The 20,698-nt window shown below is 36.0% G+C and overlaps 1 protein-coding gene across 3 annotated transcripts in view; it reads right to left on the bottom strand.

Annotated features, from left to right (window-relative positions):
* The window catches only part of NBEA (neurobeachin), an 809,664-nt gene that overhangs the window by 534,552 nt on the left and 254,414 nt on the right, over nucleotides 1-20,698 (bottom strand). For all 3 annotated transcript variants that reach the window (XM_069079971.1, XM_069079972.1, XM_069079973.1), the window contains exons 28-29: nucleotides 18,776-18,944; nucleotides 17,170-17,265 (exon numbers count right to left, since the gene is read on the bottom strand). In XM_069079971.1, the coding sequence (XP_068936072.1) occupies nucleotides 17,170-17,265; nucleotides 18,776-18,944 (265 nt within the window). The remainder of the gene's footprint in view (nucleotides 1-17,169; nucleotides 17,266-18,775; nucleotides 18,945-20,698) is intronic.

Here is a 20,698-nt window from a genome sequence, read left to right as displayed (position 1 = left end):
AAAATTTGTAACTCAAAATCTTGTTGAAATGAAAGATGTAAACTAAAAAATAAAAAAGAGAGAAAAAAAGCAAAAGAAAAAAAAGGACATTATCAAGCAAAATTGCCTTGATATTATAGAACCAGAGGGCAAAACAGAAATTGAAAGAATTCACTGATCAGCTCTTGAAAAAGATGCCAAAAAGAAAACTCCTAGGAATATTATACCCAAATTCCAGAGTTCCCAAGTCAAGGAGAAAATACTGCAAACAGTCAGGAAGAAACAATTTGAGTATTGAGGAAACACAATCAGGATAACACAAGACCTAGCAGCTTCTACATTAAGGGATTGAAGGGCTTGGAATATATTCCGGAGGTCAAAGGAGGTACTCGGATTAAAACCAAGAAATCAAGTAGCCAGCAAAACTGAGTATAATGCTTCAGGGGAAAATATGGTAATTCAATGAAATAGAGGATTTTCAAGAATTCTTGATGAAAAAACTAGAGCTGAACAGAAAATCTGACTTTCCAATACAAGAAGCAAGAGAAGAATGAGAAGGTAAACAGGAAAAAGAAATCATAAGGAACTTACTAAATTTGAACTATTTACATTCCATAAGGGTGTATGTGTATATAAATATGTATGTGAGTGTGGGCATATGTATGTTTATTTATACATAGAGAGCACAGGATGAGCTGAATATGAAGGGATGATATCTAAAAAATAAAATTAAGAGGTGAGAGAGGAATTTATTGGGAGGAGAAAGGGAGAGATAGATGAGGGTAAATTATCTCATATAAAAGAGGCAAGAGAAAACTGTTACGATGGAGAGGAAGAGCAGGAAGGTGAAAGTGAATGAGACAACCTGATTCTCATTAAATCTGGCTTAAGGACGGAGCAACATACACACTCAATTGGGTATCTTACCCTACAGGAAAATGGGTGGGGAGGGGGTGGTAAGGGATAAGAGGAGGGATGATAGAAGGGAGGGCAGACTGGGGGAGGGGGTAGTTAGAAGCAAACATTTTTGAAAAGGTTTAGGGTCAAAGGAGAAAAGAGAATAAGTGGGGGCAGGATAGGATGGAGCGAAATATAGTCTTTCACAATATAACTACTATGGAAATGATTTGGGTTACACATGTACAACCTATATTGAATTGCTTATCTTCCCAGTGGGGGTGGGTGAGGAGGGAAGAAGTGAAAAAATCTAGAACTCAAAATTTTAAAAAGAAATGTTTGAAAAATTTGTTTTTTACATGCAACTGGGAAATAAGATATACAGGTATAGGGGTATAGAAACCCAACTTACCCTACTAGAAAGTAGGGGGGTGATGGTGGAGGATATAAGATAGAAAAGATTGGGGGAAGGGGTGCTCAGTAGGCTTGCTATTTTGGGGTGGGAGGTAGGGGAAAGATAGGGAGAAAAAATTGTTACTCAAAATCATGTAGAAATGAATGTTGAAATCTAAAAATTAATTATTTTTTTAAAGAAAGATAATGGTGTGTCTAACTGTGGCTGATCAGACCAACACAAGTTAGGAAGGACTTACCACAGGTAGGGCATAAATAGTCCATATGAACATTTGGAGCGGAGATGTCCAATTTTGCACATCTTGTATTTCTTTTGAGCTACTGCAAAGTTCTGTCTCATCTCTGCCCTATCTGAATTGCAGAATTGCAGACAGGACATATGCTGGTTGAGGAAAGGAACTGTTTCACTTTTCCTTTTTGTATACCCAATGCCAAGTATAGGGTCATTTTCATAATCAGTGCTTAATGAGTATTTATGGATTATTTGAATGAAATGTAACTTTCCTACCCCCAAATCTTTGGTGGTTTCCTTTCATCTACAGGGTAAAAACCAAAATCCTCCTCCTGTACTTCAAGGTCCCTCATATTCTGGTCCCAACTTCATCTCTAATATTCACCTTACAAAAAAACACTGACCTGGTCAAAATGGTTTCTTCTACTACCCCAGGTATATAACACAATTTTCCCACTTCCATATTACAATCAGTTTATTCACTTGGAATAATGTCCTTCTAGTCCTCTTAACCTAGCTAAGTTCTAATTCTTTTTCAAAATCTAGGTTACTTATTTCCTCTCTAATTATTTTATATGAAAATCTTCCCTTGAAATGAGCTCTCTACTTTTACTTTGTGTAGTAATTACTATCTATATAATTTATTTGAAAGCAAATGCTAGGCTGTCATAGCATGCCATGTCATCTGAAGCTTCCTTAATGACTTGATCTTTGCAGAGATGACCTATCTAATCCTGACTGTTCACCAGTAGGAAGCAGGATGGGGGTGGTGGAGTGAGGAATTGTGTTGAAAATAATGAGCCACAGAGTAAAAAGACCCATTTGATGCCTGAAGATGCCCCTCCCCCCAGCCCTGTGCTTCTCTTGCTGTAATGGCAAATAGGAATTTGAAGACCCTCCTTGCCCTTAATAGGTCAAGTTTAATCACGTGGAGCCCATGGTGGGAGGAGCTTGCTGAAAAGGTAGAACAGGAAGAATAGAGCAGAAAGGAGCAGAGAGCACTAGCAGAGCTGGGAGCACAGAGAGTGGAGGCACAGAAGCTAGCATGAGAGAAGGGCGTTTTTGCTTAAGGAAGCCTGTTTTGTGTTGAAGGCCTGACAAAGGGAAGGCTTGGGGATGTCAGTGCTCACTGCATTGGTTATGTGTAGCCACTTCCCAGTTGGTATGAGAGATCTGGCTTTCTGGTGTTTAAATAAATGTTTTGGTTCTGTCTTTCATGTGGAGTCTGTTACATTTTGTGATTCAGAACTACACCAGCATGTTCATAGTTGCCATGGGTGCTATGAATATCACACTAGTGTTGTATACTCTCCTCCTTTCATTCTTACTTCTAACTTTGTTACTCAAGTGTATATGTGTGTTCAGAATTTCTCTCCCCTCCTACCCAGAAACAAGGTGCTACAAGCCAATGATAAACAAGAATGTGCTTCTGCTTAACTAAGCCTGAGTCCTTGAATGCCCTCTGCTTTTTCCTGTCTTCTTCCCTGGGTATAAGCCTGCAACAATCACTAATGAAAAAAAGGGACAGGCCTAGCAGTTATCTCATGATTTTAAGAGTTTCGGCACCAGATGACCAAAGAGAGGTGATTCCCATTGTAGCACAATTTCTCAAAGGAGAAGCACCACTACTCTTAGGAGATGCTACAACTGAAGGCATTAAGAAAGCCAAGTTATTGTCTGGCCAGGAGAGCTAGACCTTAGAAACTGGTAAGACAATACTGATCCAAGATGAAAGTGAAATATCTATCTTAGCAATCCCAAAAAAGTTGTCCTTACCTGTAGGGAATGATGCTTACAGTGGATTACTGTTTTATGTTTTATACTGTAAATGCATGCATGCTTATGAGTCTTCTGTGTTTTAAGTATGTGAAAAAATAAACCTGATACAACAGAACAATGAGCATTTGGGGGGGGGGCTTTTTGGAGGGAGGAATGTAGGGCAATTGGGGTTAAGTGACTTGCCCAAGGTCACATGGTTAGTAAGTGTCTTAAGGCCAGATTTGAGCTCAGGTCCTCCTGACTCCAGGGCCAGTACTCTTCACTGTGCCACCTAGACACCCCAATAAGCACCTTTTCTATAAGGGGTCATATTACCCATTTTAGGGGGAGACCACAGATACAAACAAACCTAAAATTTGTTTTAGAGATTTCTCTTGAGTTATTCCAGGGCAGAGAAAGTGAACCAGAGAGGCTGACCCTTCCTTTACCTCCCTCTTCAGGATGGGTTCTTGTAATGCCTTCTGCCATCTGCGAGAGTCTGTTATATTTTTGCAATAGAGCACGATGAATGTATATTTATTATGACTGTTGGTGCTGTGAATATTGTATTGGTACTACAGTCCTTGTCAGTTCAGAACCAGAGCACCTGTGGGAGATATGTCCTCTGGACCAAAAGCTGTATGGATGTGTGGTTATCATTTGATGGATAGATTTTAAGCTCTTTGAGGACAAAGAATATTCTTAGTTTCTTTATATCTCTCACAATACCAGCAGTGCTTGCACACAGTAGGCAGTCAATAATTAAACAGCTGTTGACAATATGCTTAGATTCACTGACAATATTATAAAAGGCCACTAGATGGTGATGTTAATATATGAAAGTAGTCTTTCCAGAGCAGGAAGTTTCACTGCTAGTAAAGAAAGAATAAAGAGAAGGGAAAGAGTTAAGTGAGGAGAAAGCAAAGGAATGGGAACACAGGAGGTCCCCAGGAAGTCACTTACTGATTGGAAGAGCCCACCACAGAATCCTGAATCAAGCCTACCTCCTACAGTTAGGGAATGTCTTCTCTGTCTCTCCCACAGGGCTAGGAACCCAATAGATGGCTGGAAACCCCTTTTTTTCATTGTCAACAATCAAAATCATAAAATCTTTAAAAATAGGAAGGTGATTATTTAGTTAGATCATGTGTGAATTTAAAAAATTCATATTAGAACCCACTATCTGTTTCCCTAAATCCAACTATCCTCAAAACTTCCCGATTTTTGCTTTAAAGTTCTACTATCCTTCCCATCGCTCAGGTTTGCAAATTCAGAATCATTCTGATTCTCTGCTCACTTTAAAGATCCCCTATACCTCCATCTCCAGTCAGTTGCCAGATCTTGTCAATTCTACCTCCATAAAATCCCTCTAATCTTCTCCCTTCACTCCACTCTCTGAAGAACCATCTTCATTGCCTTCATTACTTCTTGCCCAGATTATCACAAGAGGCTCGTAAGTGAATACCTCCTTCAAGTCTCTCCCCTCTTCAATCTATCATCAAAACTACAGCTAAAATATTCTTCTAATAGAAAAAAGGGTATGATTTTGATGGTCAAGAATCTTCAGTGACTCCCTATTATGTTTAAGATAAAATAGAAACTCCTTAATTTATTACATAAAGATCCCCAGTCTGGCTCTAGTCTGATCTCTCAAAGATTACTTCACATTTATTCTCATTCACATAATATATGTTCTAGGCAATTGGACCTACTTACCCTAATGGCCTAATCCAATTGTTGCATCTCCCCACCTATCACCAAGAGTCTAACATTCCAATAGAAAAAGTAATTCCTTTTGGAGATTCTTCCTGATACTCTATACAACTTCATTTGGTGATCTCAAAACCTCCTATGGGTTCAATTATCAGCTCTTTGCACATGGTTATCAGAAACTAGATGTCTAACAGGCATCACAAATTCAACATATCCAAAACAAAGCTCATTATCTTTCCCCCTAAGTCCCCCACTTCTAACTTCCTTGTTATTGTTGAGGGCATCAACATGACATTCCCCTTTCTATCCCTATAACCTGAGCTCCTATTTCAGAGGCATACTCTAGTCCTCAATGACACTCACCCCCCATATTCAAACTGTAATTTCTACCTTGATAACAACTCCCCAATCACACAGTGATAACCCTAGTACAGGCTCTTAACACTTTTTATTATCTCCAATAGCCTGCTGGATGATAAGTTTGCCAAGCTCCCTGCCCAATTCAGTTCATTATCTACTCACCTACCAAAGTGATCTTCCTAAAGTAAGATTTGACCATATTACTCCCCTACTCAATAAATTTTAGCAACTTCCTATCACCTCCAAATTGAAGATTCGCTTCTTACATCCACAAATTCCAAACCTCTTCAATAGCAGTCTTCCATACTTGGAATGTCTTCCCTTCTCATCTCCTGGTTTTCTTAGTTTCCATTAAGACTCAGCACAAATTATACATTTCTTAAGAGGTCTTTCCTGATCCATCCTCCTGAACCCTTACAATTAGTGCCTTACTTCTGAGATTACTTGTATGCTGTATACACAGAGGTGTACATGTTATCCAATAGAATGTGAGTTCCTGGGTAAGTAATTTTGCCTTTACTCATTGTATCTTGGCTTATATTCACTTATTTTACTTTGGATCAGGTCACAGGTTTACTATAGTTCCCTGTAGTCTTCCTATTTATTGTCCCTTACAACGAAGTAATATTTTACTACATCCATGTACCACGATTTTGTCTAATCATTCATAATCAAACAACATCTACTTTGCTTGCAGTAATTTCCTACTACAAAAGGGGTTATAAGGGTTTCTATATTTTTTCCTATTACTATTTTATTTTTTCCAAATTCATGTAAAAGCAATTTTAAACATTTGTTTTTTTAAATTTTGAGTTCAAAATTCTCTCTTTTTCCATTGCTCCATCATTGAGAATACAAACAATATCATATAGTTTATACATGTGCATTCATGCAAAATATATTTCCATATTAGTTTGTGAAAGAAAACATATACACACAAAGAAAAATAAGTTAATAAAAAAACTATATTTCTGTCTGCACTTAACCACTTAAACTCCGTCAATTCTTTCTCTAGAAGTAGACAAAATTTTTTGTCATAAGACCTTTGAAACAGTTGTGGATCATAACAGTGCTAAAAATAGCCAAGTCAGTCATAGCTGATGACTGTATAATATTGCTGCTGCTATGTACAACATTCTGGTTTGGCTCATGTCACTTTTCATCAGTTAGTGTAAGTCTTTCCAGGTTTTTCTGAAACCATCCTGCTTGTCATTTTGCATAATATAATAGCATTCCATCACAACAATATACCATAATTTATTCAGTCATTCTACAATTGATGGGCATCTGCTAAATCATCAATTTTTTACCACCACAAAAGAAGCTGCTATAAACACTCCACCAACAGCACACTAGTTTTCCAATTTTCCCATATTCCCTGCATTTGTTCTTTTCCTTTTTTGTCATATTAACTCTTAGTCCTTTGCCTACCAGAATAGAATATTCCAAGACCTCTGATTCTTTAATTTAGAAGTTGCCAAATCTTGTGTGATCCTGACTGTAGCTCCATGATATCTGAACCGTTTCTTTCTGGATGCTTGCAATATTTCCTTCTTGATTGGGGAGCTATGGAATTTGGCTATAATATTCTTGGGTGCATTCATGTTTGGATCTCTATCAGAATGTGACTGGTAGATACTTTTAATTTGTATTTCCCCGCCTTGGTTACAGGATATCAGGGAAGTTTTCCTTGGTAACATCTTTAAACGTTATATCTAATCTCTTTTTTTGATCACGGATTTTAGTCATTGCAACAATTCTTGAATTATCTCTCCTGGAGCTATTTTCAATATCAGGTTCCTCTCATCCCCAGTGAGATATTTTTCATGCTTTTGATTTTGTTTTTATCATTTCCTAATCTCACTGGAATCATTAGCTTCTATATGACCAAGTTTCATTTTTAAGAAATTATTTTCTTCAGTGAGTTTCTTGTACCTCCTTTTCTATTTGGTCAATTCTACTTTTTAAGGAGTTCTCTTCAGTGAATTTTTGTACCTCTTTTTCCATGTGGTCAATTCTGCTTTTTTAAGGAGTTCTTTTGTTCAGCAGATTTTAGTGTCTCTTTTACCATGTGGACTACTATGTTTTTTGAAGTGTTCTTTTCTTCAGTGTTTGTATGTGTGTGTGTGTGCCTCCTTTACCAAGCTGTTCACTCTTTTTTCATGATTTCCCTGTATCACTTTAATTCTCTTCCCAATTTTTCATCTACCTCTCTTACTTGATCTTTAAAATGCTTTCCAGGGGCAGCTAGGTGGCGCAGTGAATAGAGCACTGGCCCTGGAGTCAGGAGGACCTGAGTTCAAATCTGGCCTCAGACACTTAACACTTGCTAGCCATGTGACCTTGGGCAAGTCACTGAACCCCAACTGCCCTGCATTCCCCCCCCCTTCAAAAAAGCAAAAAAAAAAAATTTTTAAATGCTTTCCAAAAAATTATTTTGAGGGGTGGAGTCAAGATGACAGAGTAAAAGTAAAGAACTTGCTTGAGTTCATGCCCTAACCACCTCCAATACCTATAAAAAATGACTCCAAACAAATTTTGGAGGTATAGAACACACAAAATGACAGAGTGGAATATATCTCCAGCTGAAGTCAGCCCGGCAAGCCAAAAGGAAGGGTGTATTACATAGGGCTGGGAGCGGAGCTCAGTCCTTCATAGGCCATACAGGCACAGACTAGTGACACAGATCGGCTGGGGCAGACCTCAGGGGACTCAATCACTGGCAGCTATGGAAGTTTTCAGACCTCAATCCATGAACCCCAAAGAGAAAGAAAAAGGTCAGTGGGGAAACGCTGTTGGACCTGGATGAGAGAAAAGCGCAGTACAGGCCCTGCCCCTGGGGTGGCGGAAGTGGTGGCAGCTGCAGCAACAAGGCAACTGCTTCTAGAGCTCCAGGTCCACAAACAATGGGGAGACCAAATGGCTGATCAGAGGACAAATGCAGGAATCAATTTGCTGGCACCAAGGCAGGATTCACTTGCTTTGCCCTCCTTGGATCTGGGTCGCAGTCTTAGGTGGCAGCCCTGGGGTGAAAAGTGCTGGCGTGGCAAAGCTTGTGCTGGCTGTGGAGAGAGAATCTTCTTCACAGTTCTGAGGCAGGTGCCTAGAAGAAGCTCTGACAACAGCTGCGCAAAGTCCCAGAAATTTGTGACACAGCACTCTCCATTCTTAAAGCAGAGTTCTGCTGTGGCAAAGAGCTCAAAAGTCAAGTAACTGGCTGGGAAGATGAGCAAACAGAGAAAGAGAAATCAGACACTAGAATCGTTCTTTGGTGACAAAGAAGGGAAAAACATAGAACCAGAAGAAGACAACAAAGTCAGGACTCCTGCATCAAAAGCCTCCAAGAAAAATATGAACTGGCCACAGGCCATGGAGCAGCTCAAGAGGGATTTTGAAAATCAAGTAAAAAGAGAGGTGGAGAAAAAATTGGGAAGAGAAATGAGAATGATGCAAGAAAATCATGAAAAATGAGTCAACACGTTGCTAAAGGAGACCCAAAAACATACTAAAGAAAATAACACCTTAAAAAATAGACCAACTCAGATGGCAAAAAGAGGTCCAAAAGGCCAATGAGAAGAATGCCTTAAAAAATCCAAACTTGTCAGATGGAAAAGGAATTTCAAAAGCTCACTGAAGAAAATAACTGCATCAAAATTAGACTGGAGCAAAAAGAAGCTAATGACTTTATGAGAAATCAAGATATTATAAAAAAGATCCAAAAACAATGAAAAAATAGAAGGCAATGTGAAATATCTCTCTGGAAAAACCACTGACCTAGAAAATAGATTCAGGAGAGATCATTTTAAAATTATTGGATTACCTAAGAGCCATGATCAAAAAAAGAGCCTAGACACCATCTTTCAAGAAATTATCAAGGAAATTACCCTGATAGTCTAGAACCAGAGGGTAAAATAGAAATTGAAAGAATTCACCAATTGTCTCTTGAAAAAGATCCCAAAAAGAAAACTCCCATTAATGTTAAAGCCAAATTCCAGAGTTCCCACGTCAAGGAGAAAACATTACAAGCAGTCAGGAAGAAACAATTTGAGTATTGTGGAAATGCAATCAGGATAACATAAGATCTAGCAGCTTCTACATTAAGGGATCAAAAGGCTTGGAATACAATATTCCAGAGGTCAAAGAAGCTAGGATTAAAACCAAGAATCACCTACACAGCAAAACTGAGTAAAATACTTCAGGGGAAAATATGGACATTCAAAGACATAGAGGACTTTCAAGCATTCTTCACGAAAAAACCAGAACTGAACAGAAAATCTGACTTTCAAATATAAGAAGAAAAGTATGAAAAGGTAAACAGGTAAGAGAAATCATAAAGAACTTATTAAAAGTTGAACTGTTTGCATTCCTACATGGAAAGATGATTTTTGTAACTCATGAGACTGTTCTCAGGATTAGGATAGTTGAAGGGAAATACACACACACACACACACACACACGTATACACATACACATATATATGTATGTAGAGATGGGTGTATGTGTGTGTATGTGTGTGTGTGTGTGTGTGTGTGTGTGTGTGTGTGTGTGTGTACACAGACAGAGGGAACAGGGTGAGTTGAATTTGAAAGGAGGATATCTAAAAAGTTAAATTAAGAGATGAGAGAGAAATATATTGGGAAAAGGAGAAAGGGAGAGATAGAATAGTGTATATTATTTCATATAAAAGAGGCAAGAGAAAGCTGTTACAATGGAGGGGAACAGCAAGGAGGTGAAAGGGAATGAATGAACCCCTCTCATTGGACTTGGCTTAAGGAGGGAATGACATACACACTCAATTGGGTATCTTACCCTACAGGAAAGTAGGGGGGAAGGGGATAAGAGGGGAGGGTGATAGAAGGGAAGGCAGATTGGGGAGAAGGTAATTAGAAGCAAACACTTTTGAAAAGGACAGGGTCAAAGGAGAAAATAGAATAAACAGAGTGGAAGAGAATGAAGGGAAATATATTTAATCTTTCACAATATGACTACTATGGAAATGTTTTACATAACTACATATGTATAACCTATCTTGAATTGCTTGTCTTTCCATTGGGTGTGGGTGAGGAGGAAAGAAGGGAGAGAATCTAGAACTCAAAGTTTTAAAAACAAATGTTAAAAAATTGTTTTCACATGCAACAGGAAAATAAGATAGTAAGGGGGAAGGGGAGGGGGGGAAAAGGAGGGGATATGAGAGGGCAGACTAGGAAAAGGGTTATTCGGTATGCTTGCCATGTTGGGATAGGGGTTAAGGGAGAGATGGGGAGAAAATTTGTAACTCAAAATCTTGTGGAAATGAATGTTGAAAACTATAAATCAATAAATAAATTATTTCGGGGGTGGGGGGTGGGGAGGAATGCTTTCATGGTCTGAGACCAAATTGTATTTTTGTTTGACACTTTGTATATAGCAGTTTTAACTTTGTTGTCTTCTTCTGAGTTTATGTTTTGATTTTCCCTGTAATCACAACAACTCTCTATGGTCAGACTCTTCTTTTGTTTGCTCATTTTTCCAGTTTACTTTTTGAATTTTAACTTTATGTTGAAGTTGGGCTCTGCTTCCAGGGTAAAGCTTTGAGTGCTCCTGTATTCAGAGCTAGTTGAGTAGGGGATGGGGGATGGAGAGGAGGAGGAGAAAAGGAGAAAAAGGAGGAGACTTTAAATTTTTAGTTCTTCCACAGTGTCAGGATCTAAAGAAAGGTGTGGTTAGTGCTCTTCTGGCCTGTGTTTTAGTCTGTGAGAGGTCACAAGAACTCTTTTCTGCCACTGAACTATGACCAGGGGTCCTTACTCCACTCTAGCTGCAAGTTCTATGAGCCAGTGTTTCTCTTTGCCCTGGGACTAAGTCCCAGGACTGTGACCTGGATCTGCACCAGAGTCCAGTATCCAGTGCCAGAAAAAGGACCACTGTAACCTCCTTTTGACCAGCTGTCTGACCTCCTTACCATCTGTGTGCTCTCAGCTCTGGAAGTAGCTGCTGCCAGTTTGTTTGACTCTATGACCTGCTGCTGGTTTGTTGAGGCAGTGTCTGTGCTGGAATGCACTCCTCTCTCACCCCAGTGCGATACATCTTTCCTGCCACCTAAGCTATCTTGGGCTGGAAAATTATTTCACTCTGTCCCTTTGTGGGTTCTGCCACTCCAGAATTCCTTTTAAGGCATTATTTAAAGTTGTTTGGAGGGGAATCAGGCAGAACTGAGGCTAGGCCCTCCCTTTTCTCCACTAAATTGGCTCCATCCTATTATATTTTCACATATTTTGGCCTTATGTTTCTGTCTCTGATCTCATTCTGGACATGTCAAGCAATGAGACATCCAAGTCAAAATCTACATACCTTTTAGTAACTTTCTTAGTATAATTTCAAATTAATTTCATAGTAAGCATACAATAGATGCTAGCTGATTGAATTGTGAGAATGGGTTCAATGCAGGCAGATGGGAAAAATAATCCAGGATGCTGCAAATTGGCAAACCAAGGAAAACAATAAGACATTTGGGTAAGTGAATATAGGGTGAAGAATAGGGTATACCTGAGTTAGTTCACAAAGGGTTTATAAAAATAAGGAAGGTAAAAGAATACTGTCATTGGAGAAGGGGTAGCCTAGAAACAAAGTGAGGGGTGAAGGCAATGGAGATCATGAAGGATGAAGAACAGGAATAGGAGTCATAAGGCATAGGAAAAGAAACAATGAAAATAGATTGAAATCATATATATATAAGGGAATTTTGGAATTCATGAACATGCAAGTAGAACACAGGACCTCTCAGCTTTAGTAGTGCTGCAGTTATTTAGGTGTCTGTCCTATTTCTGACATCAATATACTGAGCATCGAAAAGCAAGAGGTCTACCAGGCTGGCTAAAAAAAATGATATAATGTTGTACTTATAAAACCCTGGAGATGCAACTAAAAATTCAAACGATAATTTCAGTAAATTATCATTTATATAAAATAAAACCATAAAATAATCACTTTTTAAATTTTACTTACAAAATGCAGTGAGAGAGGAAAAAAATACACAAAAGACTTAGTTTGAACTTCACAGAATAGCATATCTTCCCCTTCAATTACCTGAAATTTCATTACCATGCTTATTGACTCAGTTTTTGATACTCAACAAAGGTAGTGGAATGGATAGAGTGCCAGGCCTAGAGTAAGGATGACCCACATTCAAAACTCAGATATTTAGTAGCTCTATGACTGAGCAAGTTACTTAACCCTGTTTGCCTCAGAGTTTTGTCATAAGTAAAATGAGCTGCAGAAGGAAATGGCAAACCATTCAAGTTATCTTTGTCAAGAAAATCCCAAATGAGGTCATGAAGAGTCAGACATGATGAAACAACTGAACAACAACTCTAAACTCCTTCGGTGCCTCTACCCTCTAATTGGAGGAATGAGGGAAGGGCAATAAACTCTTCCCAAAACATTACTTTATAAAGGGTTCTGAACTTTCAAAATCTTCAAGGCAACTCTAGATTCTCCATCAGCAGAGTTCTACTTGGTTTCCACCGCACGGAACATCAAGCCCTATGCCCAGACACTTCCTTTTGTGTGCTGCCTTCTCCCATTAGATTGTTTGCTTCCTGAGAGCAAACTGTCTTTCTTTTTCTGATTTGTATCCCCAGTGCTTACTTAGCACATTGCCTGGCATGCAGCAGACACTTAATGTTTATTGAATTCAACTGATACAAATTCCATCTGAAATAAGTACAAAATGTACAAAATACTTGGGCGCCCACCTACACTCAGGACCCATGTGAATACAACTACAAAACTTTCTGAAGAAATAAAAGATTTAAATGGTTTGAGAAACATAAATGCTCAGTTGGGCTGTATCCTCATAATAATTTTTTAAGTTACCCAAATTACTTAACAGATTTAGTGCCATACCAATGAAACTAACAAAAATTTACTTTATAAATTTAGATGAAATAACAACAAAAAATTCAACTGGGGAAAGAAAAGACCAGAAATTTCAAAAGAACTAATGACAAAAAGAAGAAATGAAGGTACTTTACAGTACAAGATAACCCATACTACAAAATAGTAATCATCAAAACTATTTGCTACTGGTTGACAAACAGGAGAAAAAAAAGATCAGTAGAACAGATTATGTAAATCAGGCCAAGAAGTAATCAAACATAGCACAGTATTTGATTAAATTCAAGATCACCAACTATATGGATAAGGACTAACTATTCAACAAAAAGTACTGGGAAAACAAAAATTGGCTGGCAGAAATTAAGTTTTATACATGTCATATGCCACAAAATGCTTTAATTGTATATAGGACCTAAATATAAACTCTCATATCATTAAAAAAATTTATGGAGAAGGAAAAGAGAAACCTTTTATAACTTTAAATAGAAGAAGTGTTTTGACCAAACAAGTGATAGGGAGGATTACAGGAGACTAATTTTGATTACCCCAAAGAGAAAACTACTTGCACAAGCAAAATCAATGTAGTTACAATTATTTTGTTTTATTGCAGCAAATTCTCTTTCTGATAAAGGTTTGGAATTCAAATATAAGGAAAATGTGGTAGAAACAGGAAAAACAAGAGTTGTATTATCTATAGAAAAATGTGTTAAAGAGTATAAACAAGACATTTTGAAATGAGGAAATGAAAATAACAACACGCATATAAAAATGTTCTGATTTACTACTACTATTAAAAATGCATATTATAAGCCTATATCAGATTGCAGGCTATCTTGGGGAGGCGGAAAATTTTTAAATTTATGGAAGTAAATGTTGAAAACTAAAAATAAATAAATTTTTAAAAATTAAAAAAATGCATATTACAACATCACTGAGGGTCCACCTCCCTTCAACCTCACTGAAATGCCAAGATGACAAAAAAGTGAAAATGGTAATTGTTGATAGGATAATTCTAGAACAGGCACAATTCAGTTTTTAACTATATCCCTAAACTACACAAATCCTCTGACCCATATATGACCACAAGATATATATATATTCCCAAAGAATCAAACACAAATACAAAAATATGTACAGCAGTACTCTAAGACAGTAATGATAGCCCAGTAGTATTAGTGAGGAAAATCAAGAGAACATGAATAAAATATCAAAAATTTAATTAAAAAAATTGAGGTTACACTAATAGAATAATTTTGTTACTGCCCAGGTTAATTTTTATACTGTACTTTAAAAAACAAACTGGACATAACAGAAGGTCATAGTATCACAAATAATACTTTTTTTGCGTTTCTTTGTATGTTGAAATATTTGTGCTCAAAGACGATTAAATAGAAAATTTAAAAAGAAATTTATTGGAGATAACTAAAAGGTATAGAAAAAGCAACTGTGTCGATGGGGAGGGGAGCATGGCTAGAAAATAGTTCAATCAGGGAAAAAAAAACAATGTTTACTGCAAACTCAATATGAATCAACAGGTATGATCAACAATCATGGGATATGTCAATATGAACCTATTATCCAGAAAATAAAAAAGAATATGTCCTGCTATACTCTGTCTTACTCAGACCACATTTTTCAAATAGTACTTAATGTTATGTTTTATGAACAATGACAAATGGGATGGCATACTGAGGTATGCATTGGGATGGTGAAAGGAATGAAGGTGACTTTAGAGAAGAAAAAAAGGAGAAAGGTGTGAAAAATTGATTATTGTTTTTATGTATATATTTTACTTGGCACCAGAGGGAAGAACTAGAAACTATGGGTAGAAGTTGCAAAGAAGAAAGTTTCTGCTCAACTTAAATAAATAGAAATAGAGTTACCTAAAAATAGAGCTGACTTCAAGCAGAATCTAGATAATCACTTATTGGGGATGTAGTGGATTTTTAGTTAGGGATGCAATAAATGAGATCTCATGTTCCAAGTCTGAAACATAGTGAATTTTCTCCTTATTTTTAAATAGTTGGCTTGCCTGTTATTATTGCTTAGTCCCAGGTTAGAGATGAGATCGCAACCCTGATTGTTCTAAGCCTTGAGACTACATCTCTATCCACTATTCCATGTGGCTTTTCAGGTAGCTATTTTTGTAGCTTGTTGTTCAGTCATTTCTCAGTCATGTCTGACTCTTCATGACCCCATTTGGGGTTTTCTTGGCAAAAGATACTAGAGTGGTTGGCCATTTCCTTTTCCAGCTCATTTTACAGATGAAGAATTTAGGTAACAGAGTTAAGTGACTTTCCCAGGGTTACACAGCTTGTTAAGTGTCTGAGGCCTGATCTGAGCTCAGGAAGAAGACAGTGAATCTTCCTGACATCAGGCTGGGCCCTCTGTCCATTGTGCCACCTGACTGCCCTTTCGAATAGCTACTGTTAGGCATATGGGTCACTATTTCCAAAATTTCAAAGTAAATTTTAAAATGTAAATTTTATTTACCATAAACTCTATTTCTATTTACCTTTAGATTCTCACAGGAAATTTTTTTTTACTTCAAATGTTAACTTTTCAACTTAAAAATGAAAGAAAAAAATGTTTTCAAATACAGAAAAGATGGACGGAAAAAACTTAAAAATTTTAAAGGACAATGTCATTACCATAGCCTAAGTGACTGCTATGATATGAGTACAATAATTATAAGGTCATATGAATTTCCCTTTTATTCTTTCTCTTCCCCTTGTGAGTCTCTATGTTTTTCTTAGAATGTTTCTCTGACTCTTTGTATTTATTTACAAATGTGTTTTTTATTTCTGCCCAAAAGAAAGAATTCAATTACAATTTTAAGGGTTTGGGATTTGATACTGTTTTAACATAAGTTTACAAATTTTAGTAATGTCACAATTAAAAATGATAAAAAGCTCCTAAAACAAAATCTTTAAGCTATATAATATATATTAACACAGGGGGGGAAATCCTATGAAATTTTCAGTCATAATTAGCTTTAAAACTACAGTATTTCAATTTAATGTATGATCTGTACAAAATGACAGTGGAAGAATATTTAATGTCACATTAAATAGACAAATAGTCTGTTCTTATCACTAAAATGATAAGCCAGTCTTCACAAATAATTACTGCAGAAAACTTAATTATTTTATACTGACTGAAAACTAAGACTCCCTTTAAATTTCCAAAAGAAAATGGATAATTCAGCTGTTGACCTGATTGGGTAAAGCATTCATAGAAAAGTAACAGTCTCCAATGCATCCTGGTAATAGTTAGCAATTTACTTCTTCTAGGGAGCCAAATGTTACTCTAACTAATGCACTGAATCAGTAAAATGACATATGTGAATGTTTTATTGTAGCAGATCATTTTATGAATATTCATGTAGGAAAGCAAAATTATTTACTGATAAATAAAAATAAATCATTGAAAAATATGTTAAAGGCAATAATATATTTAAATATTCACGTGTCAGTATTTTTCTTTCACTAAAAATATTTCCTAAAACTGTGGTTATTAGTCATTTTTCTCTGTGAAGCTCCTTCATAATTTTTTACATTGAATGATTATTAGCAAAAATTTTTTAATGTTGAAGGAAGTGATATAAATCAAATGAGATAGGGCATGTAAAAGTACTTTGCTACAAGTTTCATACAAATGAAAAAATTATTAGCAATAACATTCATTTTAAAATATGTACTTTAATTTACTTCATATACATTAACATACACCTTAATTTTGTAAATGCTACTGAAAGGACCATAATGAGTACAAATGGAAAAACTATAATCTCTTCAGACACAGATGCTTTATGTTAAGAGATTGACAGATCTTCATGAAACCTCAGGCACATTTTTCTTTATAAAATATTACATCATGATTATTTTTTGAATTACGATTTGTTAAATAAGAATACCAAAATGGGTCAGGAGATATATTACCTTTGTAAAATGAGTGGGCAAAGCTCTGCTCAGGAATTAACTTGGCAAGGAATCCATGGTTCAGACTTGGATGAGGGATAGATGGTATGACCACAACTGTGAAGAAAATCATGAATCAAATGTGAGCCAGCTTGTAACAGCCTGTGGCCTGGTCTCTTATGGATCCATGACAAAAGTCCTATCTCATTACAACATGCAAATATGACACCATCAACAAAGAATGCATCTCTGAAGGAAAGAAAGAAGTTTTGTATTAAGAGATAGGAAACAACATCAAGAAGTGTATTCTTAGAAACATAAAGAGAATAGAAAAGACAAATATACAAGCAGATCAGAATAAGGCAGATTCATTATAATGGGAGTTTCCCATTTCAATATCATGAATACATTAAACACGAAATGGAATGGCTATTTCTTTATAAAATAAATGACAATCTAACACTTTTTAATTGAAAGACATCAGAACTTTATTTAAAGTATAAGACTTAAAAGAAAATATGAGTTATAACATGCTGATGATGACTAAAAGTAAGGATGAAATATCAACATGCTATTATAGCTAAAGTACAAATATTAATAGCTCAAAAAAAACAACAACAACATAACACCACTCCAGAAGGTGAGATGATTCATGAAGAACACCATGCAGAGATTTGACCACTGATTTCTACTCACTTTTAAAAATCCATTTATTTGTTATACAGCTTTTTTTTTTTAAAAGAAAATATAAACCACAAGCCAGTCCAGAATTATAAGGAATGGCCACTGAATTAGAAAACTAACATTAGAAATAATATTGATCAAAAACTCCTGACAAGCAATGCAGTTGAAAGACAGTGCCCCTCAGGGCTAGGATATCAACTGTCTGAAAACATTAAAACAACTCTTTAAGATTTCCAGAATTTGTTTATGGCTTCCAAGGGGAAGAAGGCAAGGCCAATGAAGGCAACTCATACTATAATATTTGATTTTAATGGACCTTTCTACTATGCAAACAGAAAACTAGGAAAAGAGTAAGACTCAGGAGGAGGAACAGTGTTTGCAGTATTAGATTTTTTTAAAAATTTTCATTGTTGGCCAAACCAACATAAGTATATGTGTTTACATAATAATGAATTCAGAATGTTTGGATACATACACAGCAAGTAAATTACGTCCCCTTGGTCCCCCAAAATGTTTGCTTGTTCTGATGGGTTTACATCTTGGCTTACTCTAGATTCCACCATAACTCTCTCTGCAGGAGCCTCTTTCTCTTGTGTCATATATAAAAATTTTTATAAGGACGCCTAAAATGTATGAAAATGATCTACATATTCATAAGTAAAAATGAAAATTAAAAACCTTATTAATATATAACAAATATTAAAATAAAAGTAGTGATGAGAAAATAGCAAGTGTCATGTAATTAGTGTCCATGTTCTTTCTTCAATTTAGGTTTGCATGTGTATTTTCATATGTGTGTGTATGGATACATATTTATTCATGTATGCATTTATGTGCCACTGACTTCCAAAAGGATTTAAAGAGGATAGAAACATCTATTTTATACATTTTTAATATCTGAAAGCTTAGATGAAATATGGTGAAAAATAAAGTAAGAAAGTACCTGTACTTGTTGGCGAATTTATTTCTTGTCTCATGTTTCTACCTGCCTGGCTTCCAGATCGTGCAGTCTCCCGCTGGGGTTCTAGTATGTCACGATATTTGGAGACCATCAGAACAGAAATGAAGTAAACAACAGCCAAAGCTAAAAACTGAGCCTGTTTGCTATCATCCTATGTGAAAGGAAAAGACAGATATCAGAATAAAAATGTACACATTCATAGGATGTTTCTAGATAAAGAAAACACGTTTTGAAGAAAGGAAATGAGGATAAACAATATGTTTTGGTGTGACTTATCATGTTAGCATGAAAAAGATCTTTTTTGACTAAACATATTCTCTTCAAATAAGATATGAATAGCAATTTTGCTATTATGTATATAAAAGCCAAATGTTTCTTCTGTCCTGTTTGTGGCATTCTCTCATTCCTGTCTTCTCATAACATTTCCTAGCATTAATTATTTCTCTGCCCCATACCCATCCTCAAACATCTTGCTCTAGTCTTCACTATCTTTTCAGGGGTTCCTTAAAGCTATTTTTCTCCATCTGTGTGTGAACATAAATATAAATAGACTGGAGATCTTATTCCAAATATCTGACTTTACAGGTGAGGAAACTAGAAGCCGAGAGCTTAACCAGCTTGCACATGGTTAGACAATTAGTAACAGAAGGAAGCTGAACCTCATAGGTTTCTTGACTGCACTGCTGGGACTCTTTCCATTGAACCAAACTGCCTATTAAAAAAAAATTAAATTCTTAGATTCTATCAGTTTGAGTTGCTTTCTGCAATCAGAATACTCCATCATCAATTATTTATGAAATACATGCATAACAACAACAACAACAACAATAATAAATGACTTCCCCTCATGCTTATCCAATTACAAGAGGGAATCATTTTATCCATCTGTGCAACAGTCCGGAGAACATTAAGTATAAAAGAATAATGGTAGGATAGCAACTTGTCCTTGACCATTTTTGTCTAAGAGAATCAAAAAAGATTAGAACTGACAACAACAATAATAATAATAAACTGTTTCTACTTGAGCCCCAGTGAAAATCAGGCAAAGAGCAAAATAATAAACAATAATTATAGTAACTGACATTTATTTTGGCTTTAAACTTTGCAAAGCACATTTAAATATATTATCTCTTTCGAGCTCATAACTGAAATATTGTTTTTTCTAGATTACTTATGAAGAAATTAATATTCAGAAATTAAATAACTTTGGAAGTAGGTACTCATTCTTAGCTCTGAGTCCAGTGAGACATGGTACTCTGTGCCTAGTAGAGGTGTTAAAATATACGTGCATAAATCCACTAGTAATTTAGCTATGGGCATTACAATTGAAATTTTAGAAATCTCAATGTTAGGGTCTTAACAAATAAAGTAAAACAATTTGGAGACAAGTCTCTTCTTAAGCCACAAGGTTCTAGCCTTGCTCATCTCCCATTAAACATTTTTATCAACAAGTTAACAACCAACACAAAGAAAGAAAAAGAAGAGGAAAAGGAGATAACTGCTATATGTTTTAAGGTTGGTAAAGCACTTCAAAATATTATCTCATTTAATATTCATTACTATCCTGTCTATTTAAAGTTGAGAGGGATAGATTATATATTCTTTAGGGAATCAAGATTTTAAAAGATTGGCTAGAATACATGAAACTAGTAAGATAAAACTTGGAGACATAAATGTAAACTCTATACTTGAATTTAAAAAACTAAACAAGTAGAATTACAGTGTTTTGGCTTAAAAAAATGCTCTATGAAAACTTGTCACGTTAACTTCATTTGATATTAAATTCCAAACACTAGTGTGAAACAGCAGGCTCAAAGCAAAGGTGTCCCAACTTCTGCCCTCCCATCCATGAAGTGTTCAGCATTAATTAGATGATATGTAATAAGTTGTGTTCAGCCTACAGTA

The sequence above is a fragment of the Petaurus breviceps genome, unplaced genomic scaffold (genome assembly GCF_028583685.1).
Source record: "Petaurus breviceps papuanus isolate PSGF00001 unplaced genomic scaffold, PetGlider_PUasm1.0 91133, whole genome shotgun sequence".
NCBI classification, from domain to species: Eukaryota; Metazoa; Chordata; class Mammalia; order Diprotodontia; family Petauridae; genus Petaurus; species Petaurus breviceps.
Note: the sequence above shows the minus strand (reverse complement) of the source record. Positions and strands in the feature narration are given on the sequence as shown.